Source organism: Scomber japonicus, chromosome 16 (genome assembly GCF_027409825.1).
Source record: "Scomber japonicus isolate fScoJap1 chromosome 16, fScoJap1.pri, whole genome shotgun sequence".
NCBI classification, from domain to species: domain Eukaryota; kingdom Metazoa; phylum Chordata; class Actinopteri; order Scombriformes; family Scombridae; genus Scomber; species Scomber japonicus.
The window spans coordinates 18,373,974-18,390,378 of NC_070593.1; the positions used below are offsets into that span (position 1 = coordinate 18,373,974).

Consider the following 16,405-nt stretch of genomic DNA (forward strand, 5'->3'; position numbering starts at 1 on the left):
ACTGCAGAAAAGTCATCTGTCTGCTGCAGTTATCAGAGAAATCTTAGCATGACTACTAATATTAATTCACCTGTCATATACTCCACAAAAGCTATTTAGCTGATTTCCATTTTATGTTTAACATAAATATCTAACCTCATTATTGACCAAGGGCTGATCAAGCATATTCTGCTCTTCTTCTAAAATACTGAACCCCTTCATTCAATCATCCTTGTTTTTGTATAACTTTAACATAGAAAACTTGAATTAGATTGCATCTACTCTTAATGGTTCAGTAAATTGAGTAATGCTCATGTTGTATACATATACATATATATATATATACATATATATACACATATACATATATATACATATACATACACACACACATATATACATGTGTGTGTGTATAAACATATTTACTTTTTAAGATGTAACACCCCAACTCTAAATTGACTTTCTTAGCATTTCACAATATGAAATCATTTCCATTGTCATTCCTTTTAAAAATCATCTAGTAAAAATCGATTTTTACTGTATTAATAACAGACAAAAGAATTCACTGCTGCTGTTTTACTTAAATAAATCCATACTCACCTCAAAAAGGACCCTCACCTCATTATTGGTGACACACTGAGTGTCTAGGTGAGTTTTATCCCGCCTTAGTAATGCCAAAATGTCAGGGTGTCATTAACCTGATAAAATATTTGCACTGTTCATGAGCAATAAGTTGGATCCAGATTTATACACACTGCCATACAGGGCAGCTCCAGCATATGAATGTGTCTAGGAGGAGGAGGAGTCCTCCACACGGTGGAGAGCATGCCTTCTCAGCAATGTCCTTAAAACTTCCACCTCCCGTTCAGTCTCCTTCAGCTTCCTACGTAGTGTCTCGTTGTCTTTACAGAGCCTCTGGTTGTCCTGAGAGAGACACATGAGATTTATATAATGCATTCATGCGCAAAAGTAAAGATGGAATATTATCTGCTTTGGTAAAAAAAGAAAACAACTAAAAAAACTGACCACTTCCAGAGATTCATAGACAGGTTTGCTCTCTTCATCTGGCTCTTTGGGCTTTTGCACAACAGAAGCTCTGTTTTCCCACTTGACACAGTGTCGCACCTTTCTCTGGGGCACCGGGCTGGGACACGAGGAGAGAGCAGGAGACGTTGGGACAAGCAAAGCAGGCTGAGGGCGACTGGCCTCAGGGGCTGCAGAAAATAGTTGGGGTCCTTCTGTCTGTGTGCCACTGTGGACCTTCCGTGTCCTCAAATGTGAGGTGACTGGAGAGTCTGGGCTCCAGTCTTTGCTGTCATCTGAGGCGTAGGTGAAAGGACATTCGTCTGAACCTAGAGAGGGGAACAAAAATCATTTAAATGAGACCAACTGCAAATCCAGATTGTGAGTCATTACGTACTTAACTTTCCATTTTTCAGTTACATTTATTTTTGCATCCTGTCATCACAAGTGTGTCGCAAATGAGAAGAATCTCGCAAGATCTAAGCAACAAATGACCACAAAACAAAATGACTCAGTTCATGCGTATTTAAACACAAGCCAGTCAAATAACTTGGAGAGGTGTTGTGCAAATAAAGCCCCCATGTTTTTATGATATGTGTTGATAAGTCAATCCATATTCAGTAAAATCGAGAGTTGCAGTAACTCTCTGGCAGCAGGTGGGCAGCCTTAGTATTACTGTAAGTGAAACAGTTCTTGGTGACAACTGGAGGGAAATCACCTATACAGCAGGCCCTGCACTCTGCAGTTGCTTTCTTGTGTCTACTGCAAGCTAAAGTGAAATCCTGTAAATACTGGCATTTACAGTTTTCTTACAGTGTGGCAGGCCGTGATTACAGGAAATACCATATACAGCATGCCTGCAACATGTGCTGCCACCAGATGGCACATTCCATACAGACTTATTGATGACCTTCATCGGTTCATGTCACTTGTCTTTATAGCTGTAAGTGTACATGTGACAGTGTGTGAAATACTGTGACAATTGGGGGGTCCTGGTTCCGTGGGCAGTGCTTCCAAAACAGAATAGAGCACTAGATCCAAGTAACTATACAAGAATAAGCTTGGTTGTGTTTGTTCATTGGTCTACTTATGTTTGTTCTGGACTGTTTTTAATGTTTTCTTTGTGATAAATACATTATTAATAATAATATATTTTGTTTTATTATACAATTATCCAAGATTTCAATAGTTACACAAAAATAAACCTTACTGTGCAGATAAATAGAAAATAACAGATCCATTGCTGAGACCTAAAATATTATTTTGTGATTTTCAGGGTCCACGCTGTCAATTAATGGGTAACAGACCCCCTGAGCTCCCCTGTATTTCACACACTGACATGTAGACACCTGTGTAGTGCCAGAAGTGAATATTTATCATTACAGATTTGATGAATGTGATGCATACTGAGTGTGTCTGTTTCTGTGTGAATGTATGTGGTGGTGATGAACCTTTGTCAACCCAACCCACCCTCTGAAGTGCCCGTCGTCACAGTCGTGGAGCTCGGTGTTGGACTGTCTGTGGCCATTTTGGTGTTCTTCTTGCACTCAAATGCCACCTGGTCCTTGCACAGCTTATGGCAGTTCATCCCGCAGTCTGAGTAGGCCAAAAGAATGCAAAACATGTCAGAACAGGAGCTCGAGTTAGTCTAACTCCAACAACTGACTTTTCTTTGAACACTAACTGTTCTGCAAGTGCAACTATCAGACCTTTGCATGCTTACTGTCAAGCAAACAAATAGTTCTCTGATCTTTTGAAGGACGGGGGAGGGGGAAAAATTGTGGTTCTGACTGCAGAACGTCTTTTTTTTTCATGTGCTGCAAGGTTCAGCTCGCAACATGCAACACTGAAAACCACACTACACATTCTTAAGATAGCTTCTCTTTACCTGCTCTCCACAATACACTGTGTGCACCTCTATTCAGTATAAACTCGTTGGTTTAAGCTATGCACAATGCTGACTGACATTTGGCCCAGGATAGACCTGCCAAAGTTGCAGAAGAAAAAGTGCGATAATTACCTCTGCACCTGTAGCCTTGCTTGATGACACCCCACAACTGTGAAAGACAATATGGAGAAAAACATTCACATTCACATAACTGAATATCAACAAGCGAAAACAAAACTAAAAGCAAGATTATTGTAGATTATTCAGATAGTGACAATAATAAATCCCTTTGAAATCCGTATGATTACATCACACCGTCATCTTTCAGTTTGTGTGATGACTTACAAATCCTGCGCAGTTGTCACAGAAGGTGGGTTTCATGTATGTGGTCTCCTGGAAGTTATGGACAAAGCCCAGACCCAGTTTGGAGCAGATAACACTTGCCCGCATAAAATAGGCTGTGATCTCCTCTCTGCTGACAAGGCCTTCCCTGGATAACCAGAGCACATATACAGAATAATTTAAAAGAGAAAACAGAGCTGTAAATGATACAGAAAACATGCAAAATCAACAGGCTAATTCAGAACTTGATATTTTTATGTTTAGTATAGTAAGGCTGATTTATTTCTGACTGCACCCACTCAACTGCCCTGCCCAATATGTTATATACACTTACCACGAGTATAATGAAAAAAATTTGGAAACATCAATTGTGGTTTACATGTTTAGATCTAATTGAGGGATCACATGCTTTTCTATGGTCTGTGAGCTTTATGCATCACTGGACGTGCATGAGAAATTAAAGTGTGAATATTTTGTGGCATGCTTATGGTTAGTAGTGCAGCTTTTTTATGTTTCCTCTTCCTACGCTTGTCACTACATATACCACTTTTACTTCCTGTCCTCTGAAGTCACAAATGAACTCGGCTTGTGACCTGTCAAACACTCACTTCTCTTTGTCCATGACACAGAAGGAAAAAGGAAAGCTAGCAGCAATTTTCTCAAAGTCCTCTTGAGAAATGAAGCCGTTCTCGTCGTGATCGTAGTTTTTAAACACGGACTGTGGGAAACAAGAGACAAACCCCATTGTTGTTTGACTATTAGTGAACAATAGTTGCCTGAGCAAGCTGTCAGAATGGCGGCATCCTGAAGAATAGTTAAAACAAATGATTATGGTTATATAACAGCATTACTGAGTAGCTATGCAGAGGATATACTTAAATAGGAAGCTAGGAAGCACTTACATCCACCATTCTCTGCACATGTTTGCTGATGGTTCGGGGGTCAGGTTTAGGAGCCACTCCTGGTGCCCAGTCCACAACCACTGGAGGTCTAGAGGGCGTGGCTGGCTGATATAAAATGAATTACACATTCAAAAAAACAAGCCTGCACAGGCAGATAAACATGTAAAATATTATATAGCACACAAAGCCCATGCACAAATCACTGTTCAGATGCTACTGAGGGGGTCAAATAACATTAAAATGATTATTAACATCCCCCTTATTTCCAGTCTTTTTGCTAATCTAAGTTAACTGGCTGCGGGCTGAAGTTTCATATTTAGCATAAAGACATGCAAGTGGTATCACTCTTCTCACCTAACTATGAAAAATAAGCATAGTTCCCTTTATGACAAACTATTGCTTGCATACAAAAGGTGTTAAACAGGTGTTAACTTGTGTCTGCTTCTATCACTCACAGGAGCTTTACAGTTCTTGGGTTCCCGAGTGTAAGACAGTTCATAGATCTCGTCCTCAGTATAGTAAAGGTCCAATGACAGCTGTAAGAAAAAAGAGAACAGTGTTGGTACATGAGAGGGAAACAAAAAGAGAAAGAGCTCTGTATCCCCAAACATCTCCTTGAAACATGTTCCTGATGAGGGAAAAATGAGGTCACAGGGTAACTATTTTCTCTTCATGGGCATTCTGCCGTTCAAGTATGAACACCACACACAGATAATGCAACAATACAGAAATCTGAACTCACTCTCATTCACACTCAGTTCGTCACCCACACACTCATAGATCATAGACTCTCATTACACCCACACAAGCGCAGACAATCCACATGCTGTAACACGCTCATTTGCATCTGTGCTTGTGTTCAAAACAATCTCAATGAATCACACGAGGCTACATGACAATTGAAAAGGTGTCGACATAAAGAGTTGGACTGAAAGGTGCACTACCGTCAACAGATGGACCAAGTCCTTGTTAGCATCCAGCCTGGGTGGGATCTGCTGGAGCTGGATCAGCTCATTAATGTGGCTGTAGAGTGACTGGAGCTTCTGGACATTCACTTTGTTGTCTTCCACATAGTCTGACATGGCCTCATTGACTGAAATCAGGTCCTTAAGGTGGACGCCAAGGATAGGGATTTTAAAACCTGTACACCTGTTGTAAGCTTGTCTATAGTTGTCATAGTTTCTGCAGGAGGACAGCAGGTCTGTCATCTCATTCAGTACCTGAGGAGTCAGAAGGACAGCTTTCACTTAGTTTTCTTAAGAGTTTTCATAGAAATGAAATATTTTGTTCTCTCCTGTAATAATTCATGTGATAACATCTTTAGCTCTGGCTCTAAAATCAGCATATTATGACGCTAGTTGTCTGTTACCTTGGTGACCTCACTGGGCACATGTGAGGTGGTGTCCTTCAGTCTGGAGATGGAGCTATGACAAAGGCCTCCCACCACAGCCATTAGCGTGTTGTAGTTGTGCATAAGATGTAGACTCTGGTGGATGCACACAAAAAACGCACATATCAGTACATCCACATACACACACACATATAAACACACACAATTAAACTTGTTTCAGGTAACCCTGGTTATATAATCCACAGCACTGCAGTTACATAAGCCACTTATATTGTTGGCTTTTTCTTACAGCGCGCTGATATCTCACTATTTTTTGGAAGTGCCTTTCCCTCTCTTTTCAGTTTTGTAATTCATGCTGTTACTGGAGCATTATGGTGTGAAATTCGTTTCCACACCCATGGGTTTTGAGGTTGACAGCAGTGAGCAGCAGCAGACTGGTGCATTAGTGTTACAGTGCAAGAGGTCCTCCAGAGTAAAAGCCCGCCTAACGGCTCCCTGAAGCCGGCACATCACTTCCCAGCAGGCTGCATGCAGCTTCACACTGGACTGGTTTAACAAGCAAAGTCTTATCAGCAACTGCACTCACGAGTCATTTCTCTCTTTTCCACTTCCACAAACTCCTCAAAATCTAAGTGTGTTCAACTTGATAACTCCATTAGCTTCATTCAGTTAATATTTTTTCGATTGGTAAAATCTTTCAATGTGCTAAAAGCCTGCAGCGGAGCTCTTGAGAATCACTACCTGCTCTCTGTGAATATGCATTATGCAACTGACAATTATGCAGCATCTATAGTGTTGTTCAGAATGTGACAATAGAATGTCATTAGTTGAATAATGTGTGGGAACAATAGCACGTACATGCAAGGAAAGAGGAAATGTGCTAAATATGGTTCCTTTTTTTTAAAGCTAAACATTGAACAGAAAGGTTAAGGTTAAAGATAGAAGCAAGAGGTTATTCAAACCACTACCTGTGCCACGTGGATAAACTTGGTAAAAACTTCAGCTCTCAGCTGAGCTGTGGGTCTGCTCAGCACCATCAACTGAACCCACTGGGAGATACCATTACACAGGGCGATGGAACGCTCCATAACAGGGATGTCCTTCATGCAGCAGCTGCGAATGTAATTTTGATAGTCTGCAAACTGGTGGTGAAAGCAGAGAGAGTAGGGTAAATAGATGCATGGAAACTGTGAGGTATTTCCCTTGGGGAGGAAATAACCTAATAGTTCTTCAAAGTTCATGAGGAAGCTTGTCAAATAAACAAATCATCATTGTGCAAAAGATTTAAACTGTCTTTTATATTGACATGACTATGTGTACTCACTGTTATCCTACAAAAGGATTTAAACTCCAAGAAGGTGAGATGCTCAGCCAACTCAATGGGCTCCAGGTGGTCAAAAAGAAGAGAGACTTTCCTCTTTTTACTGTTGTGAGCTTTGATCTTCTGGCTGGCCTTCCACGACCAGTCCCGCTCATTTCTAAAGTATAATATGACCACATTCCCTATTAGCAATGTAAAATGTTATAAGTGATATAGTAGTAGTAAATTACTACTGCTTTAGACTTAAGTTACAATATGCATTTGTTTGTGGACAGTCATTGCTCAAAGGTATGTTTGAACTGTTTGATCTGTTACATGTGAACATTTCAACAGTCAAGATCTCAACACTCAAAATGAGGAAATGGGTAGGCAACAACAGCACTGCATGAACAACAGACATATTGTTCAAAATATATTTCCCAAACCAGTTTGTAAATGTCTTGCCAATAAAACTTAAAGAGGAACAAAAACAATTCCAATACTTCCAAAGATATCAATGATTTAACAGCACAGCTATAAATTTTATATATTATGTACTGCATATGTGATATCAAACAGTGTGGGAAAAAATGCTCTAACTTTGAAGCTACTTTAGAGGTTTCACAGTTATTTTTCAGTTCTGTATTCTTGATCATGACTACTTAATAGTTTCCATGACTGAACTAAACGTCATGTGTAGGCCTAATGTCTCAGTTGACAGCTGGTCAGAGATTAACACTTACATCCATTTGGTCTCTAGCAGAGAGCAGAGATGCTCCTGTCCCTGCTCTCTGATCAGCTCCCGGAACTGGTCCAGGCTGTCTGACAAGCTGTGGTGTAACCGGAACATCACCCAGAATTCCTGGATCCAATGCCTGGAAATCAGAGATGAGACCACATCAATGATGCATACATACAACTGAAGTGAGACTCTAAAACTATATGCAATGTGTTGAACTTACTTGATGAGGTAGCATATCCTCTGGCACTCTGTTGGCTGCTCATTGTCCATTGCTGTTTTAAATGTAAGGACTTTAGTTAAGGAAATGATTGCAATTTGGTTTTGGTGGCAACAAACTGTCAGTAAACGTGCCGATCTACAATATTATCTAGGAGAGTGAAAAAAAGAAAAATTAACATATGGTTGATTTGACCACAGAGTTTCTCATTAATAAAAAGCCTCCAGCAACTAAACTAAAAGGCAAACAGAAGTGACATTTGGTAATGTGGGAGGAGGCGGGTGCATGAAGCAAAACTATGATGAGTATCACTGAATGAATCATTCTGGTGTACAGGAGTAAGTGAAAACAAATATACTGCAGAACAACTGTTGATTAATATCCATGTGTTTCTGGCAGCACTCTGATCGATCATGTTTTAACCAGTGTTAAAAGACCAAAAGATTCATATTTATTTAGTACCACTATGGTTTGCACGTTGACCACAAATCACTGGCCTGTGAATACAGTACATCCAAAAGCATTTCCTTGTTATACGTAGCAGATTTTATAAACAGACTGACACTATGGCTATCCATGGGCAGAAATCACTTTAAATGATGCTGATAAAAAGGCTAATTGCGTCATGGGAGCAGAAGAGGTGCCCACGCAATCCCAAGGCCAGACTGTGATGAAGGCTGTTAATGGCCCCTGTCTCTTCTCCTGATCCTTACAGACACATTGAATTTATTTTATGTATCCTATTGGGTCTTAGGCTCAGAATGAGAGAGTTAAAAATAGCAGAGGGGCATTTGGCGTTGTGTGCACTGTGACGTGGGTTTGTGTGAGCAGGGGCCTCTTTAAGCAATAGAGGGTCTGCGTTTATATATAGTTGAAGAGGACTTGTATGTGAATGAGGCAGAGGTAATTAACACCTGACGCCCCAAGGCTGCTCACCAGGCCAGTGAGCTCCTCTGAGAGGCTTCATGACGCCACTGCTGTTTCCTGAATGGAAGCCTAGATTACAGGCCCTCCACTCAAGTCACAAGACACCAGAAAAAGACATGCTTTTTTGGGGGAAAATGAAAGAGATGGAATCAAACATTTTGAAAGAGACCAGATACACAACCGTAATTGACTCCCTATTATGATACATCGGGTCCAGAGAGAAGAAAACATACAGCTAAAAATGGCCGAGATGTAGAAGTAGATGTAAAAGGTCTACAGCAACTGACAGCAGTAGTAAACACGAACTGCCACTTGCGTATCATATTTTACATGGACAGCTACAGGCTGCATGTAAGCCAAGTATCAGCTTGATTACCCGTTACTGTTGACAACCAAACGAAAGTAGCATACAGCAGATCCAGTGATCTGAATGCACTGGCCAACTGTAAAAAACAAATAACCAATGCATTGTTGAATCATTGAGCTGTATTAGATCTTTATGCTGGACTACTGAAGGATATAGAGTGATCAGTCTTTCCAGCAGATCACTGGAGGAGATGAGGAGTCGGTGCATGGTCAGGGTGATGTTCAACAAGTGGCTGTTCGCACATACACAACCATCTGAGTCTGCAAGAAAAAAAGGGACAGACATGTTGAGTGCACCATCATCGCTATAATGTGGAGAGACATTACTTATTAGAAAACATGTCATACCCTTAAAATAAGTCTAGCAGTGACATGTGGTTTCCCTTGTAGGTGTTTTGTTTTGTGTGTTTTATACAAGGTCAAAGGGGTACACTTACATGAAAAGGAAAATATTAAGCGTCACTGACAAATTCATACCAAGATAGAAAAAGAAGAGAAAGGAAAAAGAAAAAGAAAAAATATCTGTATAAGTGGTTTTATCATACCAGACATTCAGTATTGTTTTAAAAGAGTATGTTTAAAGATCCTCTCCAGACATGTGTGAAGACATCAAATACTCTGCTTGGAACTATGTTTTTTCCACAAAAAAGTATAATTACCATATTAAAATAAAGTGACATCCACTCCTTCTCTCTAATTAAAAATGACATCATCTATAAATATGCAAACATAGAAGTTTAATGCTGTAAAGTCACTGTAAAGTCTATTCTTGGTATCAGTGAACTGGAGGCTTATTGGTCTTAATTTGGACCAGAACAGATAGATCGAGACAGGGATTGATTTACTGCGATGGACAGACTGTTCTAACACTAATGTTTATGTACATAGTGCTTTGTATACAGTATACTGAGGAGAAGAAGAGTAAAGAACGACCTAGTTGTTTTAAAAACCTCAGTGCTGTCTGTGCAAACCATAATGTAGATATTTCCATCGATAGACAGAGGAGTAAGTTGACAAGGTCAAACACCAACTTATGTATATACTTACGTAATAGTAATATTATCCACAGACCCCATCTCTACAGATCTGCCTTTTCCTCTGAGTGTGTGAACCTCTGCGGCTGGCTTGTCTCACTACCTTATTCGCTTCCTTTTTCCTTGCATATATATATATCACTTCCTCTCTTTGTGACCAGACCACCTTTCCTACACTAATACAGCTGACATCTTTATACCCACACAGTTTACTTGAGAAAAAAGAACTACAGTACACAAAATATTCCATAATGTCACAATGCCAATGCTGACCTGTAATTGCAGAAAATATATTTTTCTGCCCACTTAAATTAAGTAACATAATGGTCATCTTCTGTAAGACTAATACCACTGCTGGATGAATTGAATGAGTGGACATAAAGAGGAAGGGCATCTGATTTCATGTTTGAAACTATTATTTATATACTATGGGAATATGTAGGCTCTTTATCTCTTTATTTCACGGCCACAGCCAATGAAGAATGAACACTGAGGAGACTGCACTTCAGTGTTCACACATTGTTCAATTCACACTGAAGAAGAGCATGTATGAATTCTGAAGTCTGAATTTGCCTTCAAGGTTTCTTAACACCATCAAGGACATCAGGCATCTGTGGACCCACTTTTAAACCATATCACCTTGGAAATACCTCAGATGCCATGGCAACATGCTTTCTAATCTTTGTTATCTGTAAGCAATTGGCCGCTCCAGCTGCAGCTGACTAATCCAGCCCTCATATCCTGCATGGGGTGTGTTTCTGTTTGAAACACACAGCCACCACCAGCTAAACTCAGCGAATGTCAATGATCTCATCAGTCAAGTCAATGAGAGAGTAAAAGAGACAAGTGAAACAATATGTGGTATATTCAAAATGAAACAGCTGTTTAAGTATCAAAGCTTCTGTGTAGTAACACAAAGCATTACTCATTTCATCTTCTAAATCCAGTTATTAGCTTGTTTTTACTTATACATTAATGTTTTAGTTTACAATACGGTTACAATTATAGCGTAAGTAAGCCAAAGTGAGACCTATGGCAAATGCACAGCAGGAAGTCATGACTCCATCAGGTAAACAATTGCTCAATCCTTTTTTTCACAACTTCACAACCACTAACCCTCCCTAAGGCGGGTTAATTGCAGAAGGAAATCCCCTCTGGACTGTCTGTTACTGACTGGAAAATTAGGAAAGCTGTGGACTGCTACATTGGTACTCTACAATACTGGATGATTATAAACACTGCCACGGGCACGCAGCGCCTGGCCTACATTGGAGGTTATCTCAGACATTCATCAGTTGCTCCAAGCGTGCGTTTCGCTTTTCCTTGTTTTGACAGAAGCCATCAGACTGGATGGTTCCTTTGTTTAAGAGGAATCCAAGTCAGATACAGGATGATGGTTATCGCTCTATACTTAAAACAAACTTCTCTATAATAACTCACGACTCACTGTAATTTTATGATTAGCACTGTTTGCATCCAAGGGTTTAAAGCAGTAGTGCCACATCAGGGATACTTCTGCGGTTAAGGATATATGGGAAAATTGTAGCTCAACTAATTTTAAATTAAAATTAAAATTTGATTAAAATATATATATGTCCATATGTTGAATCAGCTGTAGCACTCAGAGACAATACACAGGCTGTGAGGAAACTACTAGCAAGTCAGCAGAGATGTTGAAAATGCTAAAAGTAATACATAAGCCAATTAATGTATATAGACTATATAATGGAAATGGTTAAAATACATAGCTAAACTTAATGAATAATAATTTAAACAGCTAGTTAAGAGTACAGTTGAAAATGCTAGCAAAAATGAATGGATGAAACTGTTAGCAATAAGTTATATACTGTTGTAACTGTTGATAAAAGTAATGAATAAACTGTTTATATAGTTAGCTAAAAACATAAACAGCTGAAACTGTTAGCTAAGAGTAATAAACAGTTGATGAAAGTAATTGATTAACAGGTGAAATTGTTAGCTAAAAGCAATGAATAAACTGTTGAAACAGTTAACTTACAGTAATATTTACATTGTTTAAATAGCTAAAAGGAATGGATAAATGGTTGACATAGTTAGCTTCAAGAGTTAGATAAACTTATTGAATCTTCTGGCTTTTAGTTGCCATTCCATGTAGCCTAGTAGTTGTATCACATTTTTATATCTTGAATTGTTAAACAATGGTCTCAAATCCATTCAAATGAACACATCTGGACATGGCAGGTGTTGAAGGTGTACTTGAGTCAGCAGAATGTGGGTAAACAGCTGCTTTAGAGTGTTTTCTATGTGGTCAATAGAAAAATTTACCACATAGTTTTCACTATAAAAAAGTTTTTATATTTAGAAGCGCAATGCTATAACTTACATAGGCCTACTGTTTTACACAAATACAAACACAAATACAAATGAAATGTAACCACATGACTGCAGTTGACACTGAGCACATTGCAACGGTGCTGAACAGCCCAGTGCAGCATGGTCTAGGGAGAGGGATGACGTCAACAGCTATTGATCCATACCTCATAGTGCTCTGCATTTCAAAGGCTGGTCAGCATCTAAGGACCACTGTTCGGGGAGCTGACCTTTCAGTGCAGCCATGCTTGAAGCTGCCATCAGGTAATCCTTCAAATAGCTCTTACGTGCACTCTCACATTTGAAAAGGTGGCAGGACTTGTGGACCTTAGGGGTTCGCTTGTGATGTGGGCCAGGAGGAGCTAGAGTGTGCTCCTTTTTATCAGGACAAGCCATTCAAGGAAAACCTGACAGTCATCTGGAGCATGTGGACACTGATCTCATGTTTTGCATAGTGACACTAAAATTACTTTTTTAAACCAAGTGTTCAGACCACTGTATGATATTGCCTGCATTATACAATTTTTTAGATCTTCTTCTGGTGAATTCTATTCTCCTCATTTTATCACAATGACTCGTACATCTGAAATGAGCAGCAGGCTGTCATTACTACCCAGTTCTAGCTCTCTACTGATAAATGTAGTTATGGGATGTCATTTTATGTGCAGCCCATTGTAACACCTCTCCACTGCTCCATTTGTGTAACCAGGCAACTGCAATTTGAAAGCTTCTCTCTTCAGAGACGCAATCACTATAACTCTGAGAGCACTCCAGACAACTTGATGAAGCCAATGATCTTTGCTTGATTGATACAGCTACAGCCTACTCAATCACTGCTGTTCTTTTTTTTCTTCTTAAAAAACACCCTCCACAATATGAGAAAATTATTACAGCTTGCATGCAGTGAAATATTATTGCATTGATTGACATATTTGGTGCACCATATGATTGTGGAAACAATTATAAAATAAGCAATCCTCAAAGAAATCCTCCACATTTTTAAATCATATGAAGCAATAATACAAAACCAGAGTGTCAAACATTAATAGGATGGATTTCATCTTTAAATCACAAAATACATTAAACATCAACTATCCATTTCAGTTTCAAAAATCAATTTTTTAAGAGGCCTATGCAAACTAGAGATTTGCAGGAAAATATCAAGAAAAGGGGAAACACCAGAGACTTCTGAGAAATTACAACAGAATTATGTGATCTTATATCAACTAAGGTTTGGCTTTTCTATTTGTAATCTTATTGTTTCCCAGTGACAGATTAGCAGCAAAAATCTATTTTAAAAAATCAATTCACATCCGTATCATTCCAAGATTTCAGCAGGCAGCATCAGTACAAACATATCTGTGCTCCTACTGTGTACTTCAGTATTTCACCTTTTCAAACTGAACTGTGGTGCCAAGGCAGGTCAGCGTGGACTTACCGAAGACCCGTAAACAGGCCTGGATGAGCTCCTCCCAGCTTGCCCCCTTGGTGAGGGGTCCCAGGGACATCATGGATTTACCAGGGGTGGTCTGGGCTGAACTGGGTTTGTGGAACCTGTGAGGACGGCCTGGTGGAGAAACTCTAGACCTGGAGCTGCATCCTGGAGTCACTCTCCTTTAGAAAACACCAATACAAGAAGAGTGAGGGGGGAGGAGGGGCTGACAGGAGGGCTTGTTTTTAATGAAAGTGTGTACTTCTCAGTTTATGTATAATGATTTATCTTTTTATGCTTTCTTTAGCGTTTCAGGTCATTTTCAAGACAACATATTACATTTTTACACATCAATGTCAATGTATTTGTTAAATAGTCATAAAAAAGTAGCGCTATTGTTTGAATTTAAGAAACCCCCCTTGGATTGTGGTATTCATTGTTCTCATTTCCTTCCTTTAATTTAAGGAAATACCGGTTGATTGCGGACATCCAGTTTATTCTGTTGAGTGACCAGTAAACACTTTGTTTTAAACACATGCAGTTAAGTGTAGCAGGTTAGAAAATAACGACAAATTAGGTTATGTAGATTATTTTTGTTGTACGTAAAATAACACCAGTTCATTTTTTTTTACCGTTTTGACACGAATTCAGACAAACACTTATATATTTTCTGCTAAATACAAAATAACATAACTCTGACAGCTGAAACAACCAAGTTACTGATCAGCAGCCCGAGTATGCGCGTGTTTCCTATAACCAAAGCAGAAAGTCCCCAGTAAAAAAAAAAAAACACATTAAGAAATTGTTACTTACGCATCGTCCTTTCTCTTTTCGTCAGTCGTTACATTTTCATTTTGGCTGTTTTCTTTTGATTGACATCCCATGGCGAGGTACTGGGCGACGAGCGGCTGAACTAAGCTGTCCATCTGTGTTCTCCTCGATGGGAGCATTTCATCGTTCTGCTTTGCTCGGTGCGCCTCCGCGGTCTCACTAGCATTGTGCTGACTCGTCAATGAACATTACACAATTAAGATTCACACCGTTTTGGCCGTGAGTGGGCGGCCGCGCTGTCGGGCTCTGTCACTCAGAATGGGTTATGTACTTCACCAGCAGTCACCTTTTTTCTTCTCAAATCATGCTCTTACATGTTCTTCTTACACCTGTAATCAGGAATGTGGTTTGGTCTCTCTCTCTCTTTTTTTTTTTGTGGGGGGTTCCAATAAAATGAGAGGCAGTTAAAAGTATAACTATTATCATCATTTTACCCCACTTTGGATTATTAGTTTGATCATATTTCTAACTCCCTACTCCACATTTTAACGTTTATGTTGTCCCATATCAAATCATATTCACCAAATATTCCATTAAATTCACTTATAATCATGCAGGGGGCTCTTGGGGGGTGTAAAACTTTGAAATGTGATTCATTCTGTAGTTTACTTTTTCTGTTCACTTTGCAGAACAGGAAAAGGGTGGACCTTCCTCTGAAGATGTAGTTTCCATTATGAGAGATAAACTGTACCATAGGTGGTCCACATAGGGGTGCTTTTTCTTTTTTTTAGTCTTACAATTACTTTATGGAATCTGCTGAGTCTTTTGCTGGTGTATATATCTGAGGATGGAAAGATGCTGAAACACAATTTTAGAAATAATATTTTTTGATTAAATGATGGGATTTAGATGATTTTTCTTCTTCTTCTTCTTTGTGTGTGTGTGTGTGTGTGTGTGTGTGTGTGTGTGTGTGTTTAGTTTCAATGCAGTCCTGTAGCTAATTGCTGCAATAGATGTAAAAACCTGTAAAACTGTTTAAACCCACCATTGGAACTGGACATACAGCTTTTCTTTGGCCATTAAACGTCCAGATTACCCAAAGGGAAATTTTGTGAAATTGGTTCTGGAGCTTTATGTTTGCCCTTTTCCATTATTCTATTGAGTATAACCTCAGGGAGAGCAATACCCACCGAAGGCCAAAGCATATAAGGTGCATACAGTCTGAGATAAAATTCCACAGTGCACTCTTTTGATTGGGTGTTGGCCACACATGAACAGCAGTTTGGGTTCATCTGTTTCCAGGCAGAGTAAAGTCATGAGAACATGTATTTGTTGCTGTCTAGTTCTGATAAGATGTCTGCTCCCTTCTCTGTGTCACTGTTGTTATCAGGCCTGACAGTGATGCCTTAAGCCTGCCCCCATGTGGCTACAGGCACATCTAAATCTGAGATCATGTTTTTTTGTCATGACATTGAGCCCGAGCCCAGGAGGCTAACAGAAATCTACTGCTGAAGTCAAAATAAAGATTGCCACATTTTGTATGAGTTTTCAAAAGATACAGTAAAACAGTATTACCACTTTCGGTTTGTGTACCTTTGACCATTTCCTTTTGTGACGAGTGAGTTTCCACCGCACCTTTAACAAACAACAAATCCAGTCTGATAAGGAAAGTTTAAAGGTAGAGTAGGAGAAATGACTCTCTCTTATGTAATATCACTCTGTAAATCCTATTCAGCATTTCATGCAGTCCTTTCAGAGCATGGGAGACTGTGTTGGCTGCAG

The 16,405-nt window shown here is 39.4% G+C and overlaps 1 protein-coding gene across 1 annotated transcript; it reads right to left on the reverse strand.

Annotated features, from left to right (window-relative positions):
- Window positions 1–429: 429 nt before the first annotated feature.
- Window positions 430–14,834, reverse strand: LOC128375198 (RAS guanyl-releasing protein 1-like). The gene is made up of 17 exons (XM_053335483.1): window positions 14,666–14,834; window positions 13,859–14,034; window positions 9,191–9,298; window positions 7,748–7,808; window positions 7,529–7,660; window positions 6,810–6,963; window positions 6,454–6,627; window positions 5,504–5,620; window positions 5,079–5,354; window positions 4,590–4,670; window positions 4,135–4,239; window positions 3,841–3,950; window positions 3,236–3,380; window positions 3,023–3,059; window positions 2,473–2,598; window positions 1,006–1,331; window positions 430–903 (listed from the first exon to the last, which is right to left on the reverse strand). The coding sequence occupies exons 1-17, from the start codon at window positions 14,800–14,802 to the stop codon at window positions 769–771; spliced, it is 2,400 nt and encodes a 799-aa protein (XP_053191458.1). The 5' UTR covers window positions 14,803–14,834; the 3' UTR covers window positions 430–768.
- Between the last annotated feature and the right edge of the window lie 1,571 nt (window positions 14,835–16,405).

Excerpts from the sequence above, each read along its gene's own strand:
- LOC128375198 (XM_053335483.1), bottom strand. The coding sequence starts at position 14,802 with ATGCTCCCATCGAGGAGAACACAGATGGACAGCTTAGTTCAGCCGCTC. Across the intron at positions 14,035-14,665 it reads GAAAAGAGAAAGGACGATGC|GAGAGTGACTCCAGGATGCA; the intron begins GTAAGTAACAAT and ends TGTTTTCTAAAG. Across the intron at positions 6,628-6,809 it reads AATCCTTTTGTAGGATAACA|TTTGCAGACTATCAAAATTA; the intron begins GTGAGTACACAT and ends TTTCACCACCAG.